The sequence below is a fragment of the Microtus oregoni genome, unplaced genomic scaffold (genome assembly GCF_018167655.1).
Source record: "Microtus oregoni isolate MIOR12 unplaced genomic scaffold, Mior012 000049F_ref0000343, whole genome shotgun sequence".
NCBI classification, from domain to species: Eukaryota; Metazoa; Chordata; class Mammalia; order Rodentia; family Cricetidae; genus Microtus; species Microtus oregoni.
In genome coordinates this window covers 13,157,769-13,178,894 of record NW_024543223.1, presented here as the reverse complement: position 1 = coordinate 13,178,894, position 21,126 = coordinate 13,157,769, and the positions used below count along the sequence as shown (strand labels likewise).

General features: G+C 44.6%; 1 protein-coding gene across 7 annotated transcripts in view; it reads left to right on the top strand.

The window, feature by feature from the left end:
• Prom1 (prominin 1) overlaps nucleotides 1-21,126 on the top strand; it is a 99,299-nt gene that overhangs the window by 65,414 nt on the left and 12,759 nt on the right. For all 7 annotated transcript variants that reach the window (XR_005972705.1, XR_005972704.1, XM_041636288.1 and 4 more), the window contains exons 9-19: nucleotides 2,064-2,138; nucleotides 2,866-2,929; nucleotides 6,917-7,076; nucleotides 9,887-10,039; nucleotides 11,339-11,462; nucleotides 13,067-13,170; nucleotides 14,537-14,621; nucleotides 17,016-17,162; nucleotides 17,718-17,789; nucleotides 18,909-19,001; nucleotides 20,289-20,342. Coding sequence is in view for 5 of the 7 variants with exons in the window: in XM_041636288.1 (XP_041492222.1) it covers nucleotides 2,064-2,138; nucleotides 2,866-2,929; nucleotides 6,917-7,076; nucleotides 9,887-10,039; nucleotides 11,339-11,462; nucleotides 13,067-13,170; nucleotides 14,537-14,621; nucleotides 17,016-17,162; nucleotides 17,718-17,789; nucleotides 18,909-19,001; nucleotides 20,289-20,342 (1,131 nt within the window). In the remaining 2 variants the exon portion in view is untranslated. The remainder of the gene's footprint in view (nucleotides 1-2,063; nucleotides 2,139-2,865; nucleotides 2,930-6,916; nucleotides 7,077-9,886; nucleotides 10,040-11,338; nucleotides 11,463-13,066; nucleotides 13,171-14,536; nucleotides 14,622-17,015; nucleotides 17,163-17,717; nucleotides 17,790-18,908; nucleotides 19,002-20,288; nucleotides 20,343-21,126) is intronic.

Sequence of the window (21,126 nt, the reverse complement as noted above, 5' to 3'; positions counted from 1 at the left end):
GTGCCATTTGATCATTTAGCAAGGTAAATTCAAATTGCAAAAGAAAAACAGACTACATGCTCTTCTTTAAATGTTTTTTAAAAACTAGGTGCATGGAGATGTGGGGAGATGGCTCAGCAGGTAAGAGCCTTGCTGCTCTTGCAGAGGACTTGAGCTCAGTTCCAGACACTCATCAGATAGCTCACAGATGCCTCTGACTCCAGATCCAGAGGCTACAACGCCCTCTTCTGGCCTCCACAGGCATTGCACTCATATGTGTACATACCTCCATATAGATATATGATACACATAAGTAAAATAAACTATTAAAAATGCCAAAAAGCTAGGCATATTAGTCATATATGCTGGAATAGACAATTCCATTATTTCCCCAAATTTTCCTTCTCATTTGAGATGAAAAATTTATATTTATATTAATTATACTTAATACATTGATTTAGTTGTATTACCATTCACATTCTATATAAAACAATATTTTAACATACTTTTTCCACTTTCATTTTTTATGAGTCATTTTTTTCCCCAAGACTTCACATGTACTACCATTGTGTGTATATCTACTGAATTACTTTGGGAGTCATCATATAGACTTTTAGAAGTTCTGTGTTAGTGACTTGAAATATATGTTTTGAGAGGGTGATATTGTCTGCTTTGTTGTTGCTGTTTGCCTTTGTGAGACAGGATCTCACAATAGTCTCACACAGCAATTCAGGCAGACTTCAGACTTCACCCTCCCACCTTCCCCTCCCTAGGGCTGGGAATACATGTCTACAGGCATGCAGGAATACAGGCATATACCACCACACCTGCCATTGTTGCTTTTTAATGTGGTTTTTTTTTTTTTGCATTTTTGGGAAAGCTGTAAATACATGCCACTCCTCCCATACCCTTAGACATCTCCGTGTGTTCTGGTTTCTTCTGTGCTGTTGTGATACAACACTTTGACCAAGAGCAACTTAGGGGAGAAGCATGTTTCTTTGACTAACACTTCCAGATCACTGTCTACCCTTCAGGGACAGGAATTAAAGCAGGAATATGAAGCAGAAACCATGGAGAAATGTTAATTGTTGGCTTTCTCAATGGCTTGTACTTACCTAGCTTTTTTATACAACCCAGGACCACCTGCATAGGGAATGGTGCCTCCCACAGTGGGCTGGGCTGTCCCACATCATTTACTTATCAAGACAACACCCCAGAGACTTGCTGTGGGTCAATCTAATCTGGACAGTCCCTGAGCTGAGGTTTCCTTCTCAAATGACTTGAGTCTCACATTCACCAAGGGCTTCAGAAGCAGTGTTGTGTCCTTGATGTGTCCTTGTGTCCTGTTGAGTGCCCCAGGGCGTGGTCCCAGGTGCCAAGATCTATCTTACTTGGAATTTATGTATAATTCTGGACTTGGAAAACTGGTTCCAGACTTCTAACCAATGTAACCACCAGATACTTTACTTAATTTTAATATTTATTTACTTAGGTAGTTAGTTTGGTGAGTTTGGTTGAGGATCCAACCCAGAGCCTGGCATGGGTATTTCACCTCATTTAGACTGTAGCCTAAGCCCCTGTTTTACTTTTAAGAGTGATTTTTACAGGTTTATTTATAACTTCGTTCAACAGTGTTCTGTGCTAGCAATTGTGCAATCAACACATACTTTATCTGTACCTCATTAGCTGACTACAGCAGACCCACAAACTCTAAAAATCAGTGCTCATGGGCCAGGCAGTGGTAGTGCACGCTTTTAATCCCTGCCTTCGGGAGGCAGAGGCAGGCAGATCTTTGCGAGTTCGAGGCCAGCCTGGTCTACAGTACGAGTTCCAAGACAGCTGGTACTGTCACACAGAGTAACCCTATCTAAAAACTATAATAATACTAAAAACTAGATCAGGGCTCACAGATGCCACTCTGTACAGAACATGATTTCCTCAGACCGTGTTCTGTTTTCAAAAGAAAGTGAAGTCAGGTCCTTCCACGTTGGCACCCTGGGATCTGGATATAAGATCACGTCCCTTTTTGTGAGTGTTAACTTGGGGATGATTATCTTTTCTGACTCTGTTTCATAAACGTTCAGTTCCAGTCTGTGGATAAAGAACTCACCAAAGTCAATGACATCTGCAAGACTGATCTGGAGAGCCTCGTTGACAAGGTGCGCTCCTGGGGACAAGGCAGGTGGCTTATGTCATACCCAGGGCAGTTTAATACATAAGGACATAGGAAACAGCAAATCCCGTGGTAGTCTTGACCTCTGCTTTCTGGGGCTTAGTTGTAGGTGCAGGGTAGCCCTGACCGAATTCCCGATACTGAGTGCTGTCCCGCTCCACCCAGGTTGTTGGTTTGGTTTTATTTCCTTCCCAATTCAAAGCTTCTTCACACAATATCCCCTCAGCCTGGCACTTCTTTCTCCCTCTTCGTCATCTGGTGACTTAGTATTTTCAGCCTTCATACACCACTCTTTCTTTTACTTAAAAAAAAGTTCACTAAACTAATTTTATTGTATACATTTCCCACTTGAGTGTCTTTGTTCAATATCCTCATTGTCTCAATGATGCGTGGTTCTTATTTCCTTGGTGCAAACAATGGCTTTATCTTTCTTTGGGTTCTCTGCACATTTCAAATTACTTGTCTCTCAGCTACGGTTGAAAAGAGTTTCTTCTAGGGCGAAAAGCCTTTAAGATCAGATTCCACTCTTCAACACACATGCACAAACACACCAGGACTTTTTTCTAAAGGGGATTTGCTTTTAGACCCTTGATGGTTATGTTAAGGTAATTTCAATCTTAAGATAAATATTACATTTTAATTTTACAACTCTAAATGATATAAAATAGAGTATAAGCCAACTGACCTTCAGTCCGTTTTGAACTATTTTTTAGGGGTACGCGTCGATTGATGAAATACCTGGTAAGGTAGGAGAGCAAACTGTGGATGTCGTCGCAGGTGAGAGCCCTAGCTCGAGGCCCTTCTGTTTCTCTCCTTGTCTGCACTATGACTGGTGGATACAGAGGAGGAGTTTGTTAGAGATTCTATTGTTTTTTTTTTCTAGTTAAAATAGTTTTTAAAAGATTTTATTGTACTTTTCTGGTTAAAAATAATAGTCTATGGAATGAATATCAGATGTTTTGATTATATTATCTTTAGTCAGCGGTAATGTCGATTAGAGAATGAAAACCAACAAGCCTTTCATTTGATATTGGTTGGTGTATGGCCAGGGTGTCACCGGGTGGTGACTCCCTGTGCTGGGCTCTTCTAGGCCTTACAACAGCTGCAGATTGAAAGGTCATGTCCTAATTGTCTTCCCGGAGAGGGAGACCCCCACCCCCAGATTATTATATTTCCTAAGTGAATTTAAAATGACTCTTATTTATTTTTAAGAAGACTCTACCTACAGAAGAGTTTGTCTTTTGGGGAAGTATTTTCTTTCTGTCCATGGCACTGAGGAGATAGTCCTTTGGACTCTATGGCTGCTTAGAGTTTTAGAGACACAGTCTATGCTGAGGGTGTCCTAAGGTTTGAAATGACTGTGCTGCGTTAGGGTGAGGGTGTTTGGTAGTCAGGTGCAGACCAGTGTAATGTAAACAGTTCTGTATGCCAAGAAGGGGTGCTCTTAGGCTTATTAGCCTGAAGCTGAGTAAAAACACAGCCTCTCTTTAAAGATCTGCTCAGGGCTGGAGAGATGGCTGAGCAGTTAAGAACACTGACTGCTCTTCCAGAGGACCTTGGTTCAATTCCCAGCACCCACATGGCAGCTCGCAACTGTCTGTTCCAGGGGACAGGACACCCATGGCAAAACACCAATGCGTATAAAATAAAAATAAATTTAAAAAAATGTTCAAATTATTTTTCAAAAAAAAAGCTTCCGTGAGTCTACGAGGGTGACGCCAGCTAAGACCAGTGACAGCAGTGGGTGCATGGCCTGAACTGGCCATCCCCTGCCATCAGATTGGTGACTACCCCAGTTGTCATCAGAGAGCCTTCATCCACTGACTGCTGGAGGCAGATTCAGAAACCCTAGGCAAAACATTGGATCGAGCTTGGGGAATCCTGCCGAGGAGAGAAGAGAGGGATTGTAGTAGTCAGAAATAGCTAGTCTGGCTCCTGGGAACTCAGAGTCTGAACCAACAACCAAGGAGCCTGCATGGGACCGACCTAGGCCCTCTGCATATATGTGACAGTTGTTTAGCTTGGTCTACTGTGGGACTCCTGGGAATGGGAGCAGGGGCTGTCCCTGGTGCTTTGGCTGGCTCTGGGGAACCTATTCCTCATGCTGGATTGCCTTGCCCAGCATGAATACAGGGGGAGGTTCTTGGTCTTATGGTAGCTTGATGTGCCATGCTTTGCTGATGCTCAGGAGAGGCCCGCCCCTTTCTGAATGAATAGGGAGATGGGGTGGATGTAGGTGAGCGGAGAGGCAGTGGGGGGAGGGAGGGGAGGCTGTAGTCGGGATGTAAAATTAATTAATTAAATTTAAAATAGCTTCTTCCCAGGGCTGCTTTTACCTCTTTATCAAGTGGTTTTAAAAATGTTGCGGTACAGAGCTGGAGAGCTGACTCAGTGGTTAAAAGCATGGGCTGTTCTTCCAGAGGACCCAGGTTCAGTTCCCAGTACCCACATGGCAGCTCACAACTGTCTGTAACCCTAGTTCCAGGAGATCTGACACCTGCACACAGACATACATGACACCAGTGTACATACAATAACAATAAACCTTTAGACAGACAAAAATAAAACCCTGCATTATATCTTAGAAGCTGGAGAGATGGCTTCGTAGTTAAGAGCACTGACTGCTCTTTCAGGATTCGGTCCTCAGCAACCACATGGCAACTCACAGCCATCTACAGTTCCAATCCCGGGGCATCGGATTCTCTCTGTTGGCTTCTTTGGGCGTTGCATGCGTGCAGTGCAGACGTGACGCAGCAGAACACCTGTACACCGAAACTAAATAAAACTTTATTAGAAGATACTCAAGGCAAGGTCATGCTTTCCTTGGGTAACATCTGAAGGTTACTTACTGCATGCCGGATGTTGATAGCTTCCTGCTTACTAATCTCCGTGTTTGATTTCTTGTTTCACCCCCTCTGGACCTCTTCTGCCCATACGAGCTGCCCTCTGTTGTAAGTGTGCTGCATGCATGAACAAACCCCACTATTTCTGGTGTCACTGCTTAAACACAAGTCAGTATTATCCCAGGGCCAAACAAGTGCCTGTCTATCAGTCTGAATGTTAGTTTATGTTTCTGTCCTTAGCTCCCACACTTCAGGCCTCCAGTCATCGTCTGAATTTTTTTTTTTTGTGCCTACTTTGTGTCCCAGGTTCTTCCAAGTGTTGGGGATGTGAGAAGCACCAGGCCTGGCCACTGACTGCCCTTTGGCCAGTCATACACACAGGTCACACTGTGGCAATGGAGTGTGTGCAAGGAGCCACCATGGCGAGGCTTCAGGAGGAGCCTTCCTCAAAAGGCGTCCTGCTGCTTCAGCCACCTGTCAGTCACCAAAGCTGACAAGGCTGTGCCTGTGCCTCATCATGTGAGAGGGAGGGCAAGATAGGCCCTCAGGGAGCTGCTCAAAGCAGACTGGGCCTTTGGATCACGTCCGTCAAAGTGGCCGATGGAACCTCACAGTTCAGAAGGTTTTACACAAGAGCCATTTGGGGTGGTGGGGAGGCAGAGTTCTCCAAACATGGCGTGCTTGGCTGCTCTCTGTTTCTAGATCTCAAACCTGTATGGAAAACACTTTGGAAAAATTCCTACCTTTTTTTTATATATATAATACAATCATATTTTGAACCAAGCCCCAACCTCTGCCTTTGTCTAGAGCCCAGCGGAGCCTGGGATCTGTTTTTAGAGAGTCCTGTTTGCCATTGCTTCACAGTCTCTCTGCCCATCAGATTCAGTAGCTTAACGGTGGTGTTTCTTCTTAACACATCTGGATCAGCACCTAACCTCTGTACCTGTGGGATGGTGGTCAGGTGACTGTGTGAACAGGCAGCTGTGATCCAGGGTCTGTTGGGACAGAGTAACGCATTCTAGAATACTGGTGTCTGGAAAGCCATTAAAGACCTAAGTGGAAGTTGGCCCTGGGAGGTGTGCTGTCCTTGGCGTGTAGGAAACACAGATTGGCTTCTGGGATGGATGAGTCAAGGAACTGATTAATACATCAACTGAGGTCACTTTTTCAAGAAGCAGTGCAGGAAAGTTATGCCCGTGAATGCCATTTCTTTTTATTTTTAGTCTATTTTCTCCCTCCACTACCTTTCCCCCTTTTTCCTCCCTTTCCGTCTCCCTACTCTCCCCCTAAACACCCCTATTTCTCTGACAAAGGGTCTCCATATGTGGACTAGGCTGCCCTCAAATTGACTGCAATCTCCTGGCTTCTGCCTTCCCAATGCTGGAATCACTGTGTGCACTCCCCTGCCACGCCTGTCTCTTAAGACCACTTCTTAAGTAGTGGGGTTTCTAGTCTTACTATTCCTAAAATCAAATAATAGGACGTCCTTAAAACAAACAACAACAAAACCTAGTACTTCCTAAAGAGAACTTAACTCACATGAGACTGGGTCACAGTAAAATGGGAATTCAGGCAGATATTGCATTAGTGAGGAAGTAGATTAATATTGACAGAAGGGCTTGGCACATGGTAGGCACACCTGAATATCAGTCACCTGATCCCCAACCTTTTTTTTTTTTTTTGCAAAGTATTAGTCGAAGGAGCCTGACAACTTTAGTACCATCTCACTAAGTCTGTGCTTTCCTTCACTGCTCCGTTTGGCTGTTGCTTGTAGGTGGTCTTGGCTCTACTGGTGCTTGGTATAGAACCTCACCTTGTTAGAAACCTACACAGAACATGGGGAAACTTAATTGATTTTTCTTTGTCCCCAGACAAGGTGTCTATGTATGTTTGCAAGTAACTGTGCTCCCTTTGTTTTCAGACGTCAAAAAGGCCTTGGATTCCCTCAGCTCCACCATTCAAAATGTGAGCCAAAGTATTCCTATTGAGGAGGTGCTGTCTCAGGTCTCCCGTTACATTAACGACAGCAACAATTACTTCCACCAGGAGCTGCCTAAACTGGAAGAATACGACTCATACTGGTGAGTGACGCTTCAGAGCTGGCGGATGAGGGGTAGGAAGCTTGCTTTGTAAGGGCATGAGAACGTGATGTCATTCCCAGGATAGCCTTATAATACAAAATAGGGTAAGGAGGCTGTGCCTGTGTGAGCAACACCCAGCTACGTTCATTTATGAAGAAATCCAAAGGGCTTGGTGAGATGCCATTGCGGTAAATCTCTGGCAGTACAAGTGGGATGACCTGAGTTCGAATCCCCAGCACCCATGTTAAAGAAAACAAATTCAGCCAAGAGGGGCAGTGTGCATCTGCAACCCTAGTACTGGGGTGGGGAGGGCATTGGTGGAGCCCTAGACTTGCTGGCCAGCCAGCCTAGCCAACCGATGAGCTCTGGCTTCAGTGAGACACCCTAACCCCAAAATTAAGGTGGGCAGTGATTGAGAAAGACAGATGACATCAACCTCTGCCCTAAAAGCATGTTCATACATGGGTCACGTACCCCAACACACATATCTGCACACACCTGGTCTAAGTGCCCACTTAGGCAGCACACAGAGTGAAATTGGAGCAGTACAGAGATAGTTAGAATGGCTTCTGAGTAATGGTGGCGTGCATATTCAGAATACACCCCTTATTTAAAAGCAAAACTCTGGGGACTGGAAATCCTCTAGTCAAATGTTCAACAGTTTAGGATTTTGATGTTCATGTTTCTCAGATCTTTGCTGTAGTTAGTAACCCGAGAGTGTGTGGGGTGTGGAAGCTCAGAACTAATCAAGTAGGGCATTTGGAAAATGTTCTCATTGGTTTGTGAAACAAATTCACAGGGGTTGGCATTTTCGGAAGGAACCTGGTGTTTTGGTTTCTTTAGCTGTGCTATGATGTCATTAGGTTGGTGTCTGAACTAGGGGGTGTGTGTGGAGGGGTACGTTGGCAGGCAGTTGCTGTACCCAGAGCTTAAATACCGCAGGCCATGCTGTTTGGCCCTGGAGGGTGATGACATTCAGACAGCGTGGTGAGGGATAGAGTTAGGCATCCATGAAGTGAAAGGTGTATTTTCATCTCTGAAGGGCATGGCCTTAGGACTGCCCGCTGGGGAGGTTAGCTGCCCTCTCTCACCTGGATTACTCTTTGCACAGCAGCACGAGACAAATGATAGAGCTGTAACCTGGGGAGATGTTCAGCATGCTCACTAAGCACTTTCTTTAGGCACGGTACTTCCTACTCGCTCCTGACATCTGCTGAGTTATGTCTGTGTATTACTGTGTTGTAGACAAGGACTTCAGGGTCCAGAAAAGGGAAATGGCTCCTTTAAGGCCACACCATCTGGCTGTACAACAGATAAGCTTTCAGGGGCTCATGTCATGTTTCCATTGTGGGTCTAGGACACCCCAGCAGACACTGGCACAGACATAAGACAGAACGTCCCGAGACTGAGACAGTCTAGTCCATTTATCTCTTCCTTCCTTCCTTCCTTCCTTCCTTCCTTGCTTCCTTCTTTCCTTCATTCTACCCCTGTCTGGAGACCTTAAAGATTTTGTATTTTGAAGAAAAAAAAAATCTCAACTAATCATTGGATTCATTAACTCTGAAAGTTCTCTGAACCAGGCTCCAAGGTTTATTTAATTTGGCCTCCATGGTTTATTTAATTGGTATCCGGAGCGAACATCTCACTGAATGGCTGCTGTTAGCTATTAGTGTAATTACAAAAATTGCTTTTAATTGAATGAGAAGCTGCAGTGGCTGCTTCTGTCAGGAGGCCCCAGAGGAGCAGATACTTCTGTTGTTTTAGATACTTCTGTCTACAACGTTGGGAAGCAGTCTTAGCCTTGAGTGCTCCTCAGCTGCAGGGAAGTGGGTGTGCATTCCGGGAATGCCAGGAAGACGTAATTGAGGCTCCATTATCCTAAAATGTCTCCCAGGACCATTACAGAATTAAGCTCTGCATTCTGTAACATTTGATTTGGGACGCTCATAAAATTCTAAATGTCTCGTGTATCTGCCACACAGAGTATTTCTGGTTCAGTAAGGAACATGATGCCCCAGAATATTTTTTTAACCCCAAAAGAGTTTTGAGAAAGGAGAGGAGCTTGCTGTTTTTCCCCTGCCATCTACCCAGATCCTAGCCACAGCTTCCAACTCTTGGAAACTTGACAGGACTTGAACATCTTGGGTGTGTTTTGATCAGGCCCCTGAGGAAGCTTAGGCCTATGATGAACCCCATGTGATACTGTGGGTGTTCACCATCACCCTTGAGAAAGGACACTACGAAGCAGAGGAAAATGTATTGTAGTTGTTGGCAATTTTTACTCTTTGCTCTTACTCTTTTGGGGGGCCCACCACCTAATCTCCAAATGAATCACACATGAGGGCCCAGCATCAATGGTGTCACAGAGACCAGCGGCCTCAAACCAGACCAGTGATATTTTACAATGAACTCCTGCATGTAAAAATATATGGACAAGGGGATTTACTGCGTGACTCACCGTGACACCCTGCATCTTCCATGACAAGACTTTCCCCTTCTTCCTTCTTCCCTTCTTTTTTCCTTCTTTTTTTCTTAAATTTTGTTTTATTTTGGGGTGTGGGAAGAGAGAGGGGTGTAATTGGAAGGCATGATGTGAAAGACACGAAGGAAGGAGAAAGAGCGAGGGTGGAGGGGGCTCTTGTCATGCAGTCTTGTTCTCTAATGCTTGATGAATGAGACTACTCCAGCGGTCAGATGGAATAGCCACTGCCTGTTTGATGTATAACAACAGGACTGGAGAGGCGGCCCTGTCACGGAAGGCTAGGCTCACAACCAAAAGCCGTATGATAACACTGTCCTTTTTCCTCCAGGTGGCTGGGTGGCATGATTGTCTGCTTCCTGCTGACCCTCATTGTGACCTTCTTCTTCCTGGGCTTGCTGTGTGGTGTGTGTGGCTACGACAGGCATGCCACCCCAACCAGAAGAGGCTGCGTGTCCAACACTGGAGGCATCTTCCTCATGGCGTGAGTATTTCATTCTCTTGCTTGAAGGAAGAAAAGTGAGGACGAGTGTGCTGTTGAGTGCGGTATTATGGAGCCCGGGGCCTCTGGTTCCCATTGGAGCCTCCAAGTTCACATTGCTTCCATACGGTGGGCTCTTTTTTAACCTAGCTGTTGTGAAAATCATCCCCAAGTTGCTTACTACCCATTCCTGCATTAACATCACTCGTTCATGAGAAGCAGAGACACCATTGCCTACTGTCAGCAGTACTGCTAACTGGAAGCTCCAGGAACTTGATGTAGAGCAAGATTTACCAACTCAGCACCCTTGGTGTTTAGACAAGTAACCTGAGCCAGGGACAAGAGTAGACGTTAGGTCCCTGACAGCATGGAACCTGCGGTGGTAGGCGGGAACGGAGATCCCTGCTTTGAAGACACCCGTATAAAAGTTTACATATTTGTAGGATGTTGAGGAAAAGCCTATGGGCAAGAGCAGTGCACAGTGATGGCAGCAGAACCTTAGGCTGGGACCCAGGTGCAGTGGTCAGGAATGCGCCACAGAGGAAACTAGGTGGCCTTCACGGTCTCTTATTGAAAATTCTGTAAGAATGCATAAGCAGGTTCAAGGGGGAGTAAGGGCTAGAAACTTCTCCTTTGGGAGATGGAGAACCAAACCACAGCCATGTGCCAGGATGAGGAGGACTGAGGGCGGCTGCCCTGCGTTTGTCTGCCTCTTTAAATGTGGAGTCCCTGACATACTCAGACTTCCTGTGATCTGTGTGTCGAAGTGCTTCTCGCCCCCCAAACAGGCCCATAGTATCACATGCCTTCATTAATGTTAGCATCGATAGGTCTAAGAATATCCTCAAGTGAATGACCTAGGGACTTACAAGAAGTCTGTTTGCTCTCACACACAGTCTTAAAACTTTCTATTCCCAGGACTGGGGAAGTGGCTTAAAGGTAGAGTCCTTGCCTAGCATGTGCGAGAGTCTGGAAGCAACCCAAAGGGAGGTCTCCAGAGGCACAACTCCTACTTAGTGTCTCTCTACCATCTCCCTCCTTGCAGGAAGAGTTGATTCTCAGCTGATCCCAAGCACAGGCTCTGGACTATGCAGAACTCCTGATAGATCCAACAACCTCATTGTCAGGGTTCTGTAGACATTTGCCAAGACTCCAGTGGTCACCACTGCCTCTCTTCACTGTGGAAGGTCAATACATTTTTACCCACAAAGCACTGAAGGTTGCAGGTCCACTGTGTATGACCAGTATGTGAAATCTGTGAGACCTAGCAACTCATGCTGTCTGCGTTTTTTTGTTTTCCAGTGGGGTTGGATTCAGCTTCCTTTTTTGCTGGATATTGATGATCCTTGTGGTTCTTACTTTTTTCGTTGGTGCTAATGTGGAAAAGTTGATCTGTGAACCTTATGCAAACAAGCAATTATTACAGGTAAATATGGGTTTCTTCTTAGGAGGGAGGCTTGGGCAGACACTGGTGTCTCACTGTGTCCCCTGTAGCTTGTGGGTTGCATCGAGTGAAAAATAATAGGAACTTTGTTCTCATTCAACAAGTTGAAATTCTGCTTGCAATAGCTAGTGCACACTCATACACATACACGTAGAGACTGGGGAGACACAGTGAAGCGTTGAATTTCAGGTGTGCTGTCCCCAAGAGCACCTCATCAAGACTCCAGGACTCAGTCTGCACCTTCACTGTCTTCATTTATATAGAGCTTTGGTTCACATGCCTGGCTGCCAGTTGGCTTCCTGGTATTTTTCTGTAGATTTTGATTAGTGGGGTGTGTGGTGGTGGTGGTGGTGGTGGTGGTGTGTGTGTGTGTGTGTGTGTGTTGTAGTATTGTGTATACATGTATGGAGGCCAGAGGTCAATGTCAGATACCTTTTTCTATTCCACTTTCTGAGACAGGGTCTCTCATCTGGGGCTCATTAGTTGGCTATACCAGCTGGCCAGTAAGCCTCTAGGATCCTCCCTTCTTTGCCCTCTGGTCCTGGGGTTACACAGCTACATTCATCCTTTCCATGGGTACTAGCATCTGACCTCAGGTCTTCATGATTGCCCAGCAAACACGTTACCCACAGAGCCATCTTTCCAGCCCCGGAGTATGATACTTGGAATGTATTTCTACTTCCCTATTGTGTATACATCTTCCACCTGACATCTGTTATAAAAACAAGTGAATGACTGCACAGGTGACCAATTCTAGCTTCAGCTATTAGAATCAAGGGCTACTAAGTCGAGAAGATCCATGGATCGCATCATCTCTATTTGGTTTCCTAAGAAAACAGTGGTAGAGCCTTACCTTCAAGTCATGTGTGTAAGAAAATAATTAAGCATAGGTGAACTTTGTTTGGTCTTGGGTCCCATCCCTTAGGTGTCTCTTTATATGTGTGTGAATAAAAAAAAAATCTAAATCTGCCCCACCTTTGGCCCCGAGCATTTGAGAAGGGAGATGCTGAGCCTGTGCTCGGGTAGCGTATGCACAGCCACACACTAGTAGGCTTTTCTTAAATTCGTGTGGTAGGGCTGGAAAGTGAGGTATATCTTTGTTTTGTTCTTAAAACAGGGTCTCAATAGGTAGCCCTGGCTGACCTGGAACCTCACAGAGATATTCCCACATTTGCCTCCAGAATAAGGGGTTAAGGGCCTGCACCATTATGCCCTACTGGAAAATGAGTTTTAACTCACTTTGTCCTAAGAGACTGAGTCTATTGCTTTATGACTTTCTCTTAATTCTTCTAAACTAAATAGTCTTCTAAACCAAATTGTCCTTCTTATTCTAATATGTTTAATAAATTCAAGTTGCTTAAAAAAAAATTCAAGTTGCTTGAAAACCACAGTTTCAGTGGTCTGATCGATGTTCCTCAGTGCTCACCCCATTTATCCTAATTGTGCTATTGTTTTCCAATTCGGGGTTTGTAATGAATAAGAAATAGCACAACATTAAATACCTCAAATGTCGAACTGGTTAATTGTGATTGTATGAGTCAGTGTTGTGCAACTGTTGTTAAAAGCAACTTTTGTGTTTGTTCCAGCTTTTGGACACTCCCCACCTGCTAAGAGAAGACTGGCAGTTCTATCTCTCTGGCCTGATGCTCAATAACCCAAACATTAACCTGACATTTGAACAAGTTTACAGGTATTAATCCTTGCAGTAGACATTTTCCTCCTGAAAATCTTGTTGTTGTTGTTAAGAATGAGCTTTTCACTTTCAGCATTTTTTTTAACTTAATGGTAAGAAGTTCCAATTAATTTCAGAGCTAAACTGTTTGCTAGTCTCAGCAAAATATCATGAAAAAGACACCTCTCCCAAAGGTCACGTTTTCAAGCCTTTATGACCTAATCTTGGTATTTTCTCAAGCCCTGTCTAGGTATTCCCTAAGATTCCCTGCCTAAGGTAACAGTAAGAGTCATTAACAAAATCCATTAAGAACTCAGAGACTGGCACATATCACTGACACCACAATAGTGAGCCAGCTTTCGGGCTAGCCTGTGCATGCAGTCAGATCACCTAGGCTCCAACAGTGAGCCAGCTTTTGGGCTAGCCTGTGCATTGTGCAGTCAGATCACCTGAGATCTTGTCTTGTTCCTGTGGCCCTGAACAATTTGATTTCTCTCCATTTAGTGTGTTGCATAACAGTAGGAATCTCCCCTTGGGGTTTTAAGAACCAGGTGAAATGCAGGTGTTTGGAGTAGTGCCCAACACACTATGAGAACATGATAAAATAGTGTTTGGTGATTGTTCATTGACATGCGTTTTCCACCCCTGACATGTAAGAACATTGGTAGAACATCCTGACTCCTGTCGCTAACATCCCTGCGATACTAAACAATACACGGGATTTCTCTAACCCTTTTATAAACTTAAATCTTCAAGCCCCGCAGCAGTGGCGTGACAGATCCGTCTCGTGTGTAATGGACACCTCGTTTCAGAACACTTTACTTTCATTTGCCCCCTCCTGGGCAGTGAGCTGGCTGAGAAAACATTCGAGCTGCCAGCATCCTGCCCCTGGAAGCCACTTCTTCCCCAGAATGTTCCTCTCGGGTGGCAGACCTGGTCACGTTTATGGTCCCTTTTGGGGTTTTCCACCTCCCTCAGTAAATGTCTTTTGGTGTTCAACAGCCACATGAGTGCACACATGAAAGTACCGGGTGGATTCTGGGGGTCTTGTTTCAGCACCTCAAATTCTGGGTCACCTGACAAGACCAAAAAGTGCCTGACCTCAGTCCTGAGGAACTCGTTGTTGTTTAATACCACTCAAGGAAAAACTGATTTTTTTTTTCTTTGGTTCAGCTTTTAGAGTAAGTCTCTCAATACTGTGTGCTATTCCCTTCCCTCTAGGCCTGGGCTAAGTGATGCTGTACTCACTTCCCATTGTCTACCTCTGCCAGCCAGGGAATTAGTCCTACTAGCCTGGGGGTGGCTAAATGTTCTCCTCATCCTTAGTAAAAGTCAGAGATCGCTAGCACTGATCTGGTTCTTTCTTCTCTGTTTCTCCCCATAGTGATTGCAAAAAAGGTCGGGGTGTATACGCTACCTTTCAGCTTGAGCATGTCTTCAACGTCAGCGAGAATTTCAACATTGAGAAGGTGAGTCGTTAGATCTGGTCATAAACTTGACCGCATTTTACTAAGAGACCCAGGTGCATTTGTTCCCTTTGGTTAAGGCTGATGCGAAGCCCACAAAGGATAAACACACCATCTGAGTGTGACACTGAGTAGATCACGATGGGTACAAAGCTCATATAAACCTGTCTAATAGAAGCTCTTCACACTGGAAAGCTGTAAAGCTATCATGGCTCCCTTAGTTCCTCTAAGGACCTTGCATGATACCAATTGAGCACGATGTGGGCCAAGACCTTCTCCCTTGGTCATGCTTAGGATCTACTCTCTCTCTGCAAGCTGTTTGCCATCCTTACCTTTATCTATTAATCTCAGAACACCTCCACACCCCCCAACCAGTTGTCTTTCTCTTTTACACACATTGAGTTTTTCGATAGACTGTGCAAGACCTTCCAAAGAGATCTCCCATAAGAGACTTCTCAGGGAAACTGTTAATTTCTCTTTTGTTTGTTTGTTTGTTTGTTTATAGATTTCTATATTTTTCATTTTTATTAATTTTATTTATTTATTTATTTTTGATTTTTATTGAGCTCTACATTTTTCTCTGCTCCCCTCCATGCCTCTCCCTTCCCCTTCACTCCTCTTCCAAGGTCTCCATGCTCCCAATTTACTCAGGAGATCTTGTCTTTTTCTACTTCCCATGTAGATTAGATCTATGTATGTCTCTCTTAGGGTCGTCATTGTTGTCTAGCTTCTCTGGGATTGTGATTTGTGGGCTGGTTTTCTTTGCTTTATGTTTAAAAACCACTTATGAGTGAATACATGTGATAATTGTCTTTCTGGGTCTGGGTTACCTCACCCAAAATGATGTTTTCTAGCTCCATCCATTTGCCTGCAAAATTCAAAATGTCGTTGTTTTCTTTCTGCTGTTTAGTATTCCATTGTGTAAATGTACCACATATTCCTTATCCATTCTTCAGTCGAGGGGCATTTAGATTGTTTCCAGGTTCTGTCTATGACAAATAATGCTGCTATGAACATAGTTGAGCACATGTCCTTGTGGCACGATTGAGCATCCTTTGGATATATACCCAGAAGTGGTATTACTGAGTCTTGAGGAAGGTTGTTTCCTAATTTTCTGAGAAATCACCACACTGACATCCAAAGGGGCTGTATCAGCTTGCATTCCCACCAGCAATGCAGGAATGTTCTCTTTACCCCACAACCTCTCCAGCATAAGTTGTCATCAAAGAGACCATTAACTTCATCTAGTGAACACGCTCTTTAAGAACAAGCTTACTCATTTCCCAAGGATGTTTGTCCATCAGGACCAGTTCCTCTATTATGCCAGGCTCCAGACTTGGAAATCGGGCATAGAGAAGTATGGTTACCCCATCCTTATTCCTAACAACTTAAGCACTGTCACCCCAGGACTACTGAATGGATTATGTGAGGCCTACCTACCTGTGGCAAGAAGCAGAAAGGATAGAATCAAAAGGAGTAGAACGACCATCTTAGCTGTGCTCCAGCCCATGCCCTTGTCATGTCTTATCCCAGAGACACCGAACAGAATCTGCTCCAGGTCTAGAGAGCGATTAGCTTAGATATCCTCAATCTCCCTGTAGGAGGCCTTTTTTGGTCTTTTCAGCTTCCATAATAAGTAGATAGATCTCAAGCAAGACCAAGGGAGAAGGTCCTGGCCCACATCTTGCTCACTTTAACAGCATGGAAGGTCATTAGAGGAACCCAGGGGACCACGATGACTCTACAGCATACCAATGTGAAGACCTTTTGTTTGAAAGATTTGCATTGAGTTTCCCTTAAGTATTCCCATAAATAAAACTTCATCTTGTGACCAAGTCCTAAAAAGATTTTTCTGTACTCCTTTGCCCATCATGCTATGGGCCATTTTCCCTGCACCATGTTAAGTAACAGTTGAGAGTGGTAGCCAGCACTGTATGCTGATGGAAGCTACTGATTGGCTGTTAGGACAGCTCCATCTCAGCAACCTCATTCCCAAGATCGTTGTCTCACAGAAGGTATCTCCCATGCCTTCCCTACTACCCAAGTGCCTGCTGGTCCCCTCCCTCTCTTTCATTTCAGCCTCTTTTGTCAAGACTAGATGTCATTTCTTCTCTCCAGTCCACTTCCACTGAGTCCTCTCTGCCTGGTCTTCTGATGGAGTTTACGCATCCCTCTTTTATGACTTAGCCTCTTCCCTCTGAGGGCTTGAAGGGGGGAGATGCAATCGTACTTCACTTTAAATTCCACCTCCAGAGAGAATAGTTATGGAGTCTGAGGAGGAAGTAATTCAAGACAAAGTAGATGCATCCCTTTCGATCCAGTGCATTCTCGTTCCTCTTGAAGACATCGAGTGTGTGACCTTCTTGGAAAATAAAAGGATTCTTTTGTTTTACACAGCACACTGGAAAAATAATCAAGGAGTTGGACAACCTGAATGTGGATATTGATAACATTGAACTGTTCAACAAAACAGGAAGGGACAATCTGGAGAACTTTGTAAAATCTGGGATAGATGCAATCGATTATCCCATGTACTTGAAGGAGGTATGAGCAAGATACACATGTGTATGGTCTTTGGGGAGAAATTAAGATATCATACATGTGTATTTTTGTTGTTGTTGTTGTTGTTTATCACAACAGTGGATTCTCATAGCATAAAGGTCAGTGTTTTAAAGGCCAGCGGTTTAGTGGCTTTTAGCATATTCATAGTTAGCACCTCCAGTCCCAGCGTGTTTCCATCACCCACAGGAAACACTGTACCCAAAAGCAGTTGGCACCCAGTCCCACATTCCTGGCAGTCACCCATCTACGCTCTCTTCTGTATCATCCACATAAGTGGCAACATACACTTTGTGGCTTACATTTCTAGATTCTTCCACTGAGCATGTTTTTAAAATCTGCGAATGGGATAGTGTTAATGGACGAGTGAAAATAATCCATAGAAATAGAGATGCAAAGGCTCTAGCCTCTGTAGGAGTTTCTAGCCTTCTTTGTTTGCCTGATGGCTGTGGCCCCATGTTCAACGTGCTACCTTTCGATGGTCTTCTTGTTTCAGAAGCCCATGACTGTAACATGGTTTTTTCATTTCCTCCCTGTTAGGCTGAGAAATCTCCTACCATAGTAGATCTACTGGTGTTTGCTTCTTCTCTGGAAGAAAAGACAGACAAGTTGGTGAGTTCAATGGTCTTGTTGAATACTGTCATAGTCAGAAAGGCAAATATTGATATCATTGTTTAGGAAGTTACAAAGAGGTCCCTGTTACCATGGCTTGACTTTGTCTCACAACACCTCACTAACACATTAGAGGCCCCATTGGCAACTGTCCCTATGTGGTTTAGAAGGCTAAAAACTTTACCTCTGCATGGGCTTTCACAGATCAACACCTCTACTTCAAATACCTATTCACATGCATGCATGCACATGCACATATGCACACACATATACACAACATGCACATATGCATGCATGCATACACACACACACATATAGATAGATATACACATTCATATACACACAGACATACATACGTGGGGACACACAGTCATATACCTATACACAGATGCTACACAGCATGCAGACAAACATGCATAAGACGTGCACACATACATGTACATATAGACACATGTGCTTGTTCATATACCCAGACATGCACACATATATATGTACACACATTTCCTTGCAGTTGTAAAGGAGTAGTAACTGCGCTGTGCCTTGCATCACCACAGTAGGCATATAAGATTGAGCAGAGGCACCATGCTCTTCTGCATGGCCCGACTGGAACAGCTGACTGTGCTGATAAGGAAGACCCAAGTTCAAATCCTGACTCCGTCTCTTCCTAATGCTAGTAGCCTAATCCAGGTGTCTCACTCACCCGTGCCTGAGTTTCCCCATCTGTAAAAAATGGAGAAAATAATTATACCCGCCTTCCAGGTTTGCTATAGTTCAGATACTGACCGTCATTTAGGTGTGAATTAACTTGAACAATCTTCAGTTGAACCTTGGTTTTTCTCAACTGTAAAACAGGGAAAATAACTGGCTCTATCATTTGGAGGCAGGGGAAAGGAAACCATAGCGTCTTGTGTTTAGGGAGTGCTTTTGAGTGTGAAGCGTTGAGTCCGTGGCTCTGGAGTTCAATGCAGTTTGTGCTGTGTCTCCAAGCTAGCTCTGATGCCCACCCATCTCATAATTGTCCTGTGGTCATGTGGTGTCCTCTGGTGTTCTTTATGGCTAAAGAATCTGTTCTGTGGCCCAGAAGGATGGTGTTGATCCTATGTCTTCTATTCCTTGTAGCCCGACGGAAACCTGAAGCAGGACTTGAAAAAAGATGTGCAGAGAATTAAAACCATTCACGAGAAGGAAGTCGTTCCTCTGCAGCAATCACTGGTAACAGTCAACAAACTGTCACATGTCCTGGCAGCCTGAGTGAAATCTAGCACCTAGGTATCTAGTTCCCCTGCAGATAACCTGAAGACACGCACTTGTCTGACGGAGGTCCCAACCACTCAGCCTCAGCTGTGGAGCTGGGCTTTAAAAACCACCACCTTACCTCATGCCTCTCTTCACTGTGCTTCCCCGTGTTCCTTCCATGAGCGCATGAGCAGTGAGGTGCGCCCCACCCGCGCCTGCAGAGCCTCGCTGTAGCTTGCGCTCCTACCGTAGGCCTCCCGGGCAGTGTGATTGTGCTCTGGGCTCATGCTGACATATTCTCCAATTCTTTTTCTCCAAACTCTGCTTAGAAATACGTGAAGGTGAGGGTAAGTGCTTCTTCTGTTTCCCTTAGCTCTGCCGGCGCCCTCCATGGCTACACTCTTTCTCCTCTTCTCCACCCCAGCTTTCTGTTACCCTTGCTTCTAATGTCACAGAGGTAGTTTGTAGTTTGGAACCACACAGATCCGGTTTCAAACCCCCCTTTGGCCCTCATCAAACAATCAAGTTTCAAATAATAGAAGAAAAGAGAAGGATGGGGTGTTATGGGTGGCTAGGACATGGTCCAGCCTGTTGCCAGTTTAAAAACAAATGGGACAGCCATTGCTGTTTATTAGAAAACTATGGCCATTTTTGGCTATGAGAATAGAATATGGCACCAGGCGGTGGTGGCACACGCCTCTAATCCCAGCACTCAGGAGGCAGGTGCAGGCAGGTCTCTGAGTTCGAAGCCAGCCTGGTCTACAGAGAGAGTTCCAAGACAGCCAGGGTTATTACACAGAGAAAAGCCTGTTTCAGAAATAAATAAATAAACAAATAGATAAATAAATTGAATATATGGTCCCTGAAATCGGAAGTATTTTGCAGTGTGGCCTTTTACAGGTAAAATTTTCCACCTTAACTTAAACCATTCAAGTAAACCACACTTGATAGGCAAGCTCTGTTTTAATGATGCTCTTCCCACCGATTAAACCTATTTTGAAGGCAGTCTTGTATGCTGTGTGTGTGATATGCTGCCATTCAAGCCTTTGAATATGACCCTGTTTTTCTTCTATGGGTTTTCTTACACACTAATGGTGTATAAGGTCCATGTTGTGGCTCCTGTCTGTTGTACTTTCAAGAGTGTAGCCATTACACTATATAGTCAGATTTGATGTCTGTGTTGGAGAGGGGCTGATAGAAGGCCTGTGTTCTTGATGCTTTGGATAAGCTTTTCTTTGAAATGCTTTTCTTTTCCCTCATCAGAATACTTTAAAACAAAGTATCCAGACACTTGAGCGCATGAGCGAGAAGTTGCCGGTAAGGGTTTCATCTTCTTTCATGAGGTTTTGTTATCAAACATCACACCTAGAGTTTCAGAGGTATTGGTTTTCATAAGTAGTTTAAGTTAAAAGGAGGTGTTGGGAGAATTTTAAATACCAAACTTGGTTTTCCCATGGCTTCCCTTCTCCCAAGTGCTTCTGTGAGTGCAAGTTTCAAGAGTCTGGGTCTCGCTGTGTAGGAGGTGACCTTAAGCATGGTTGCTTTAGATTGAGCTGCATATCAATGGTGGTCTCGGCCCTGTTCACCATCACTGCTAGGCAAGCCACAGGCTTTTCTAATCACCCTCCCCTAAAACCTCAGCCTGGAAGAGCAGGCTCTTGTTGCAGCTGGTGGGAGCATGGCAGTAGACAGATGGGCTTGGTACTGGAGCTTACATCTGATCCACAAACAAGCAGAGGAGAGGAGGAAAGAAAGAAGGAGAGAGGGAGGGAGGAAAAGACAGAGAAAGTGCTAACTGGGAAGGGCATGGGCTTTTTAAACTTCCCACCGCCAGTGAAACATCTCCCCCAAAAAGGCCACACCTCCTAATCCTTCCCAAAGTGTTCCAGCAGCTAGAGACCACATTTTCAAACATATGAGCCTGTTGGGCCAGGCTCATCCAGTCCACCAAAAGGGGACACCCCCAGAGAGACTTACTGTTTGTGGTGTTGAGGAGGAGCGTTTCAGTTATCAAACAGTTAACAGCCAACACAAGCTTGGGGCATGAGCAAGAGCACGGATTGGTGTAGGATTGCCTTTAAGCCGCTGCTCAGAATACTGC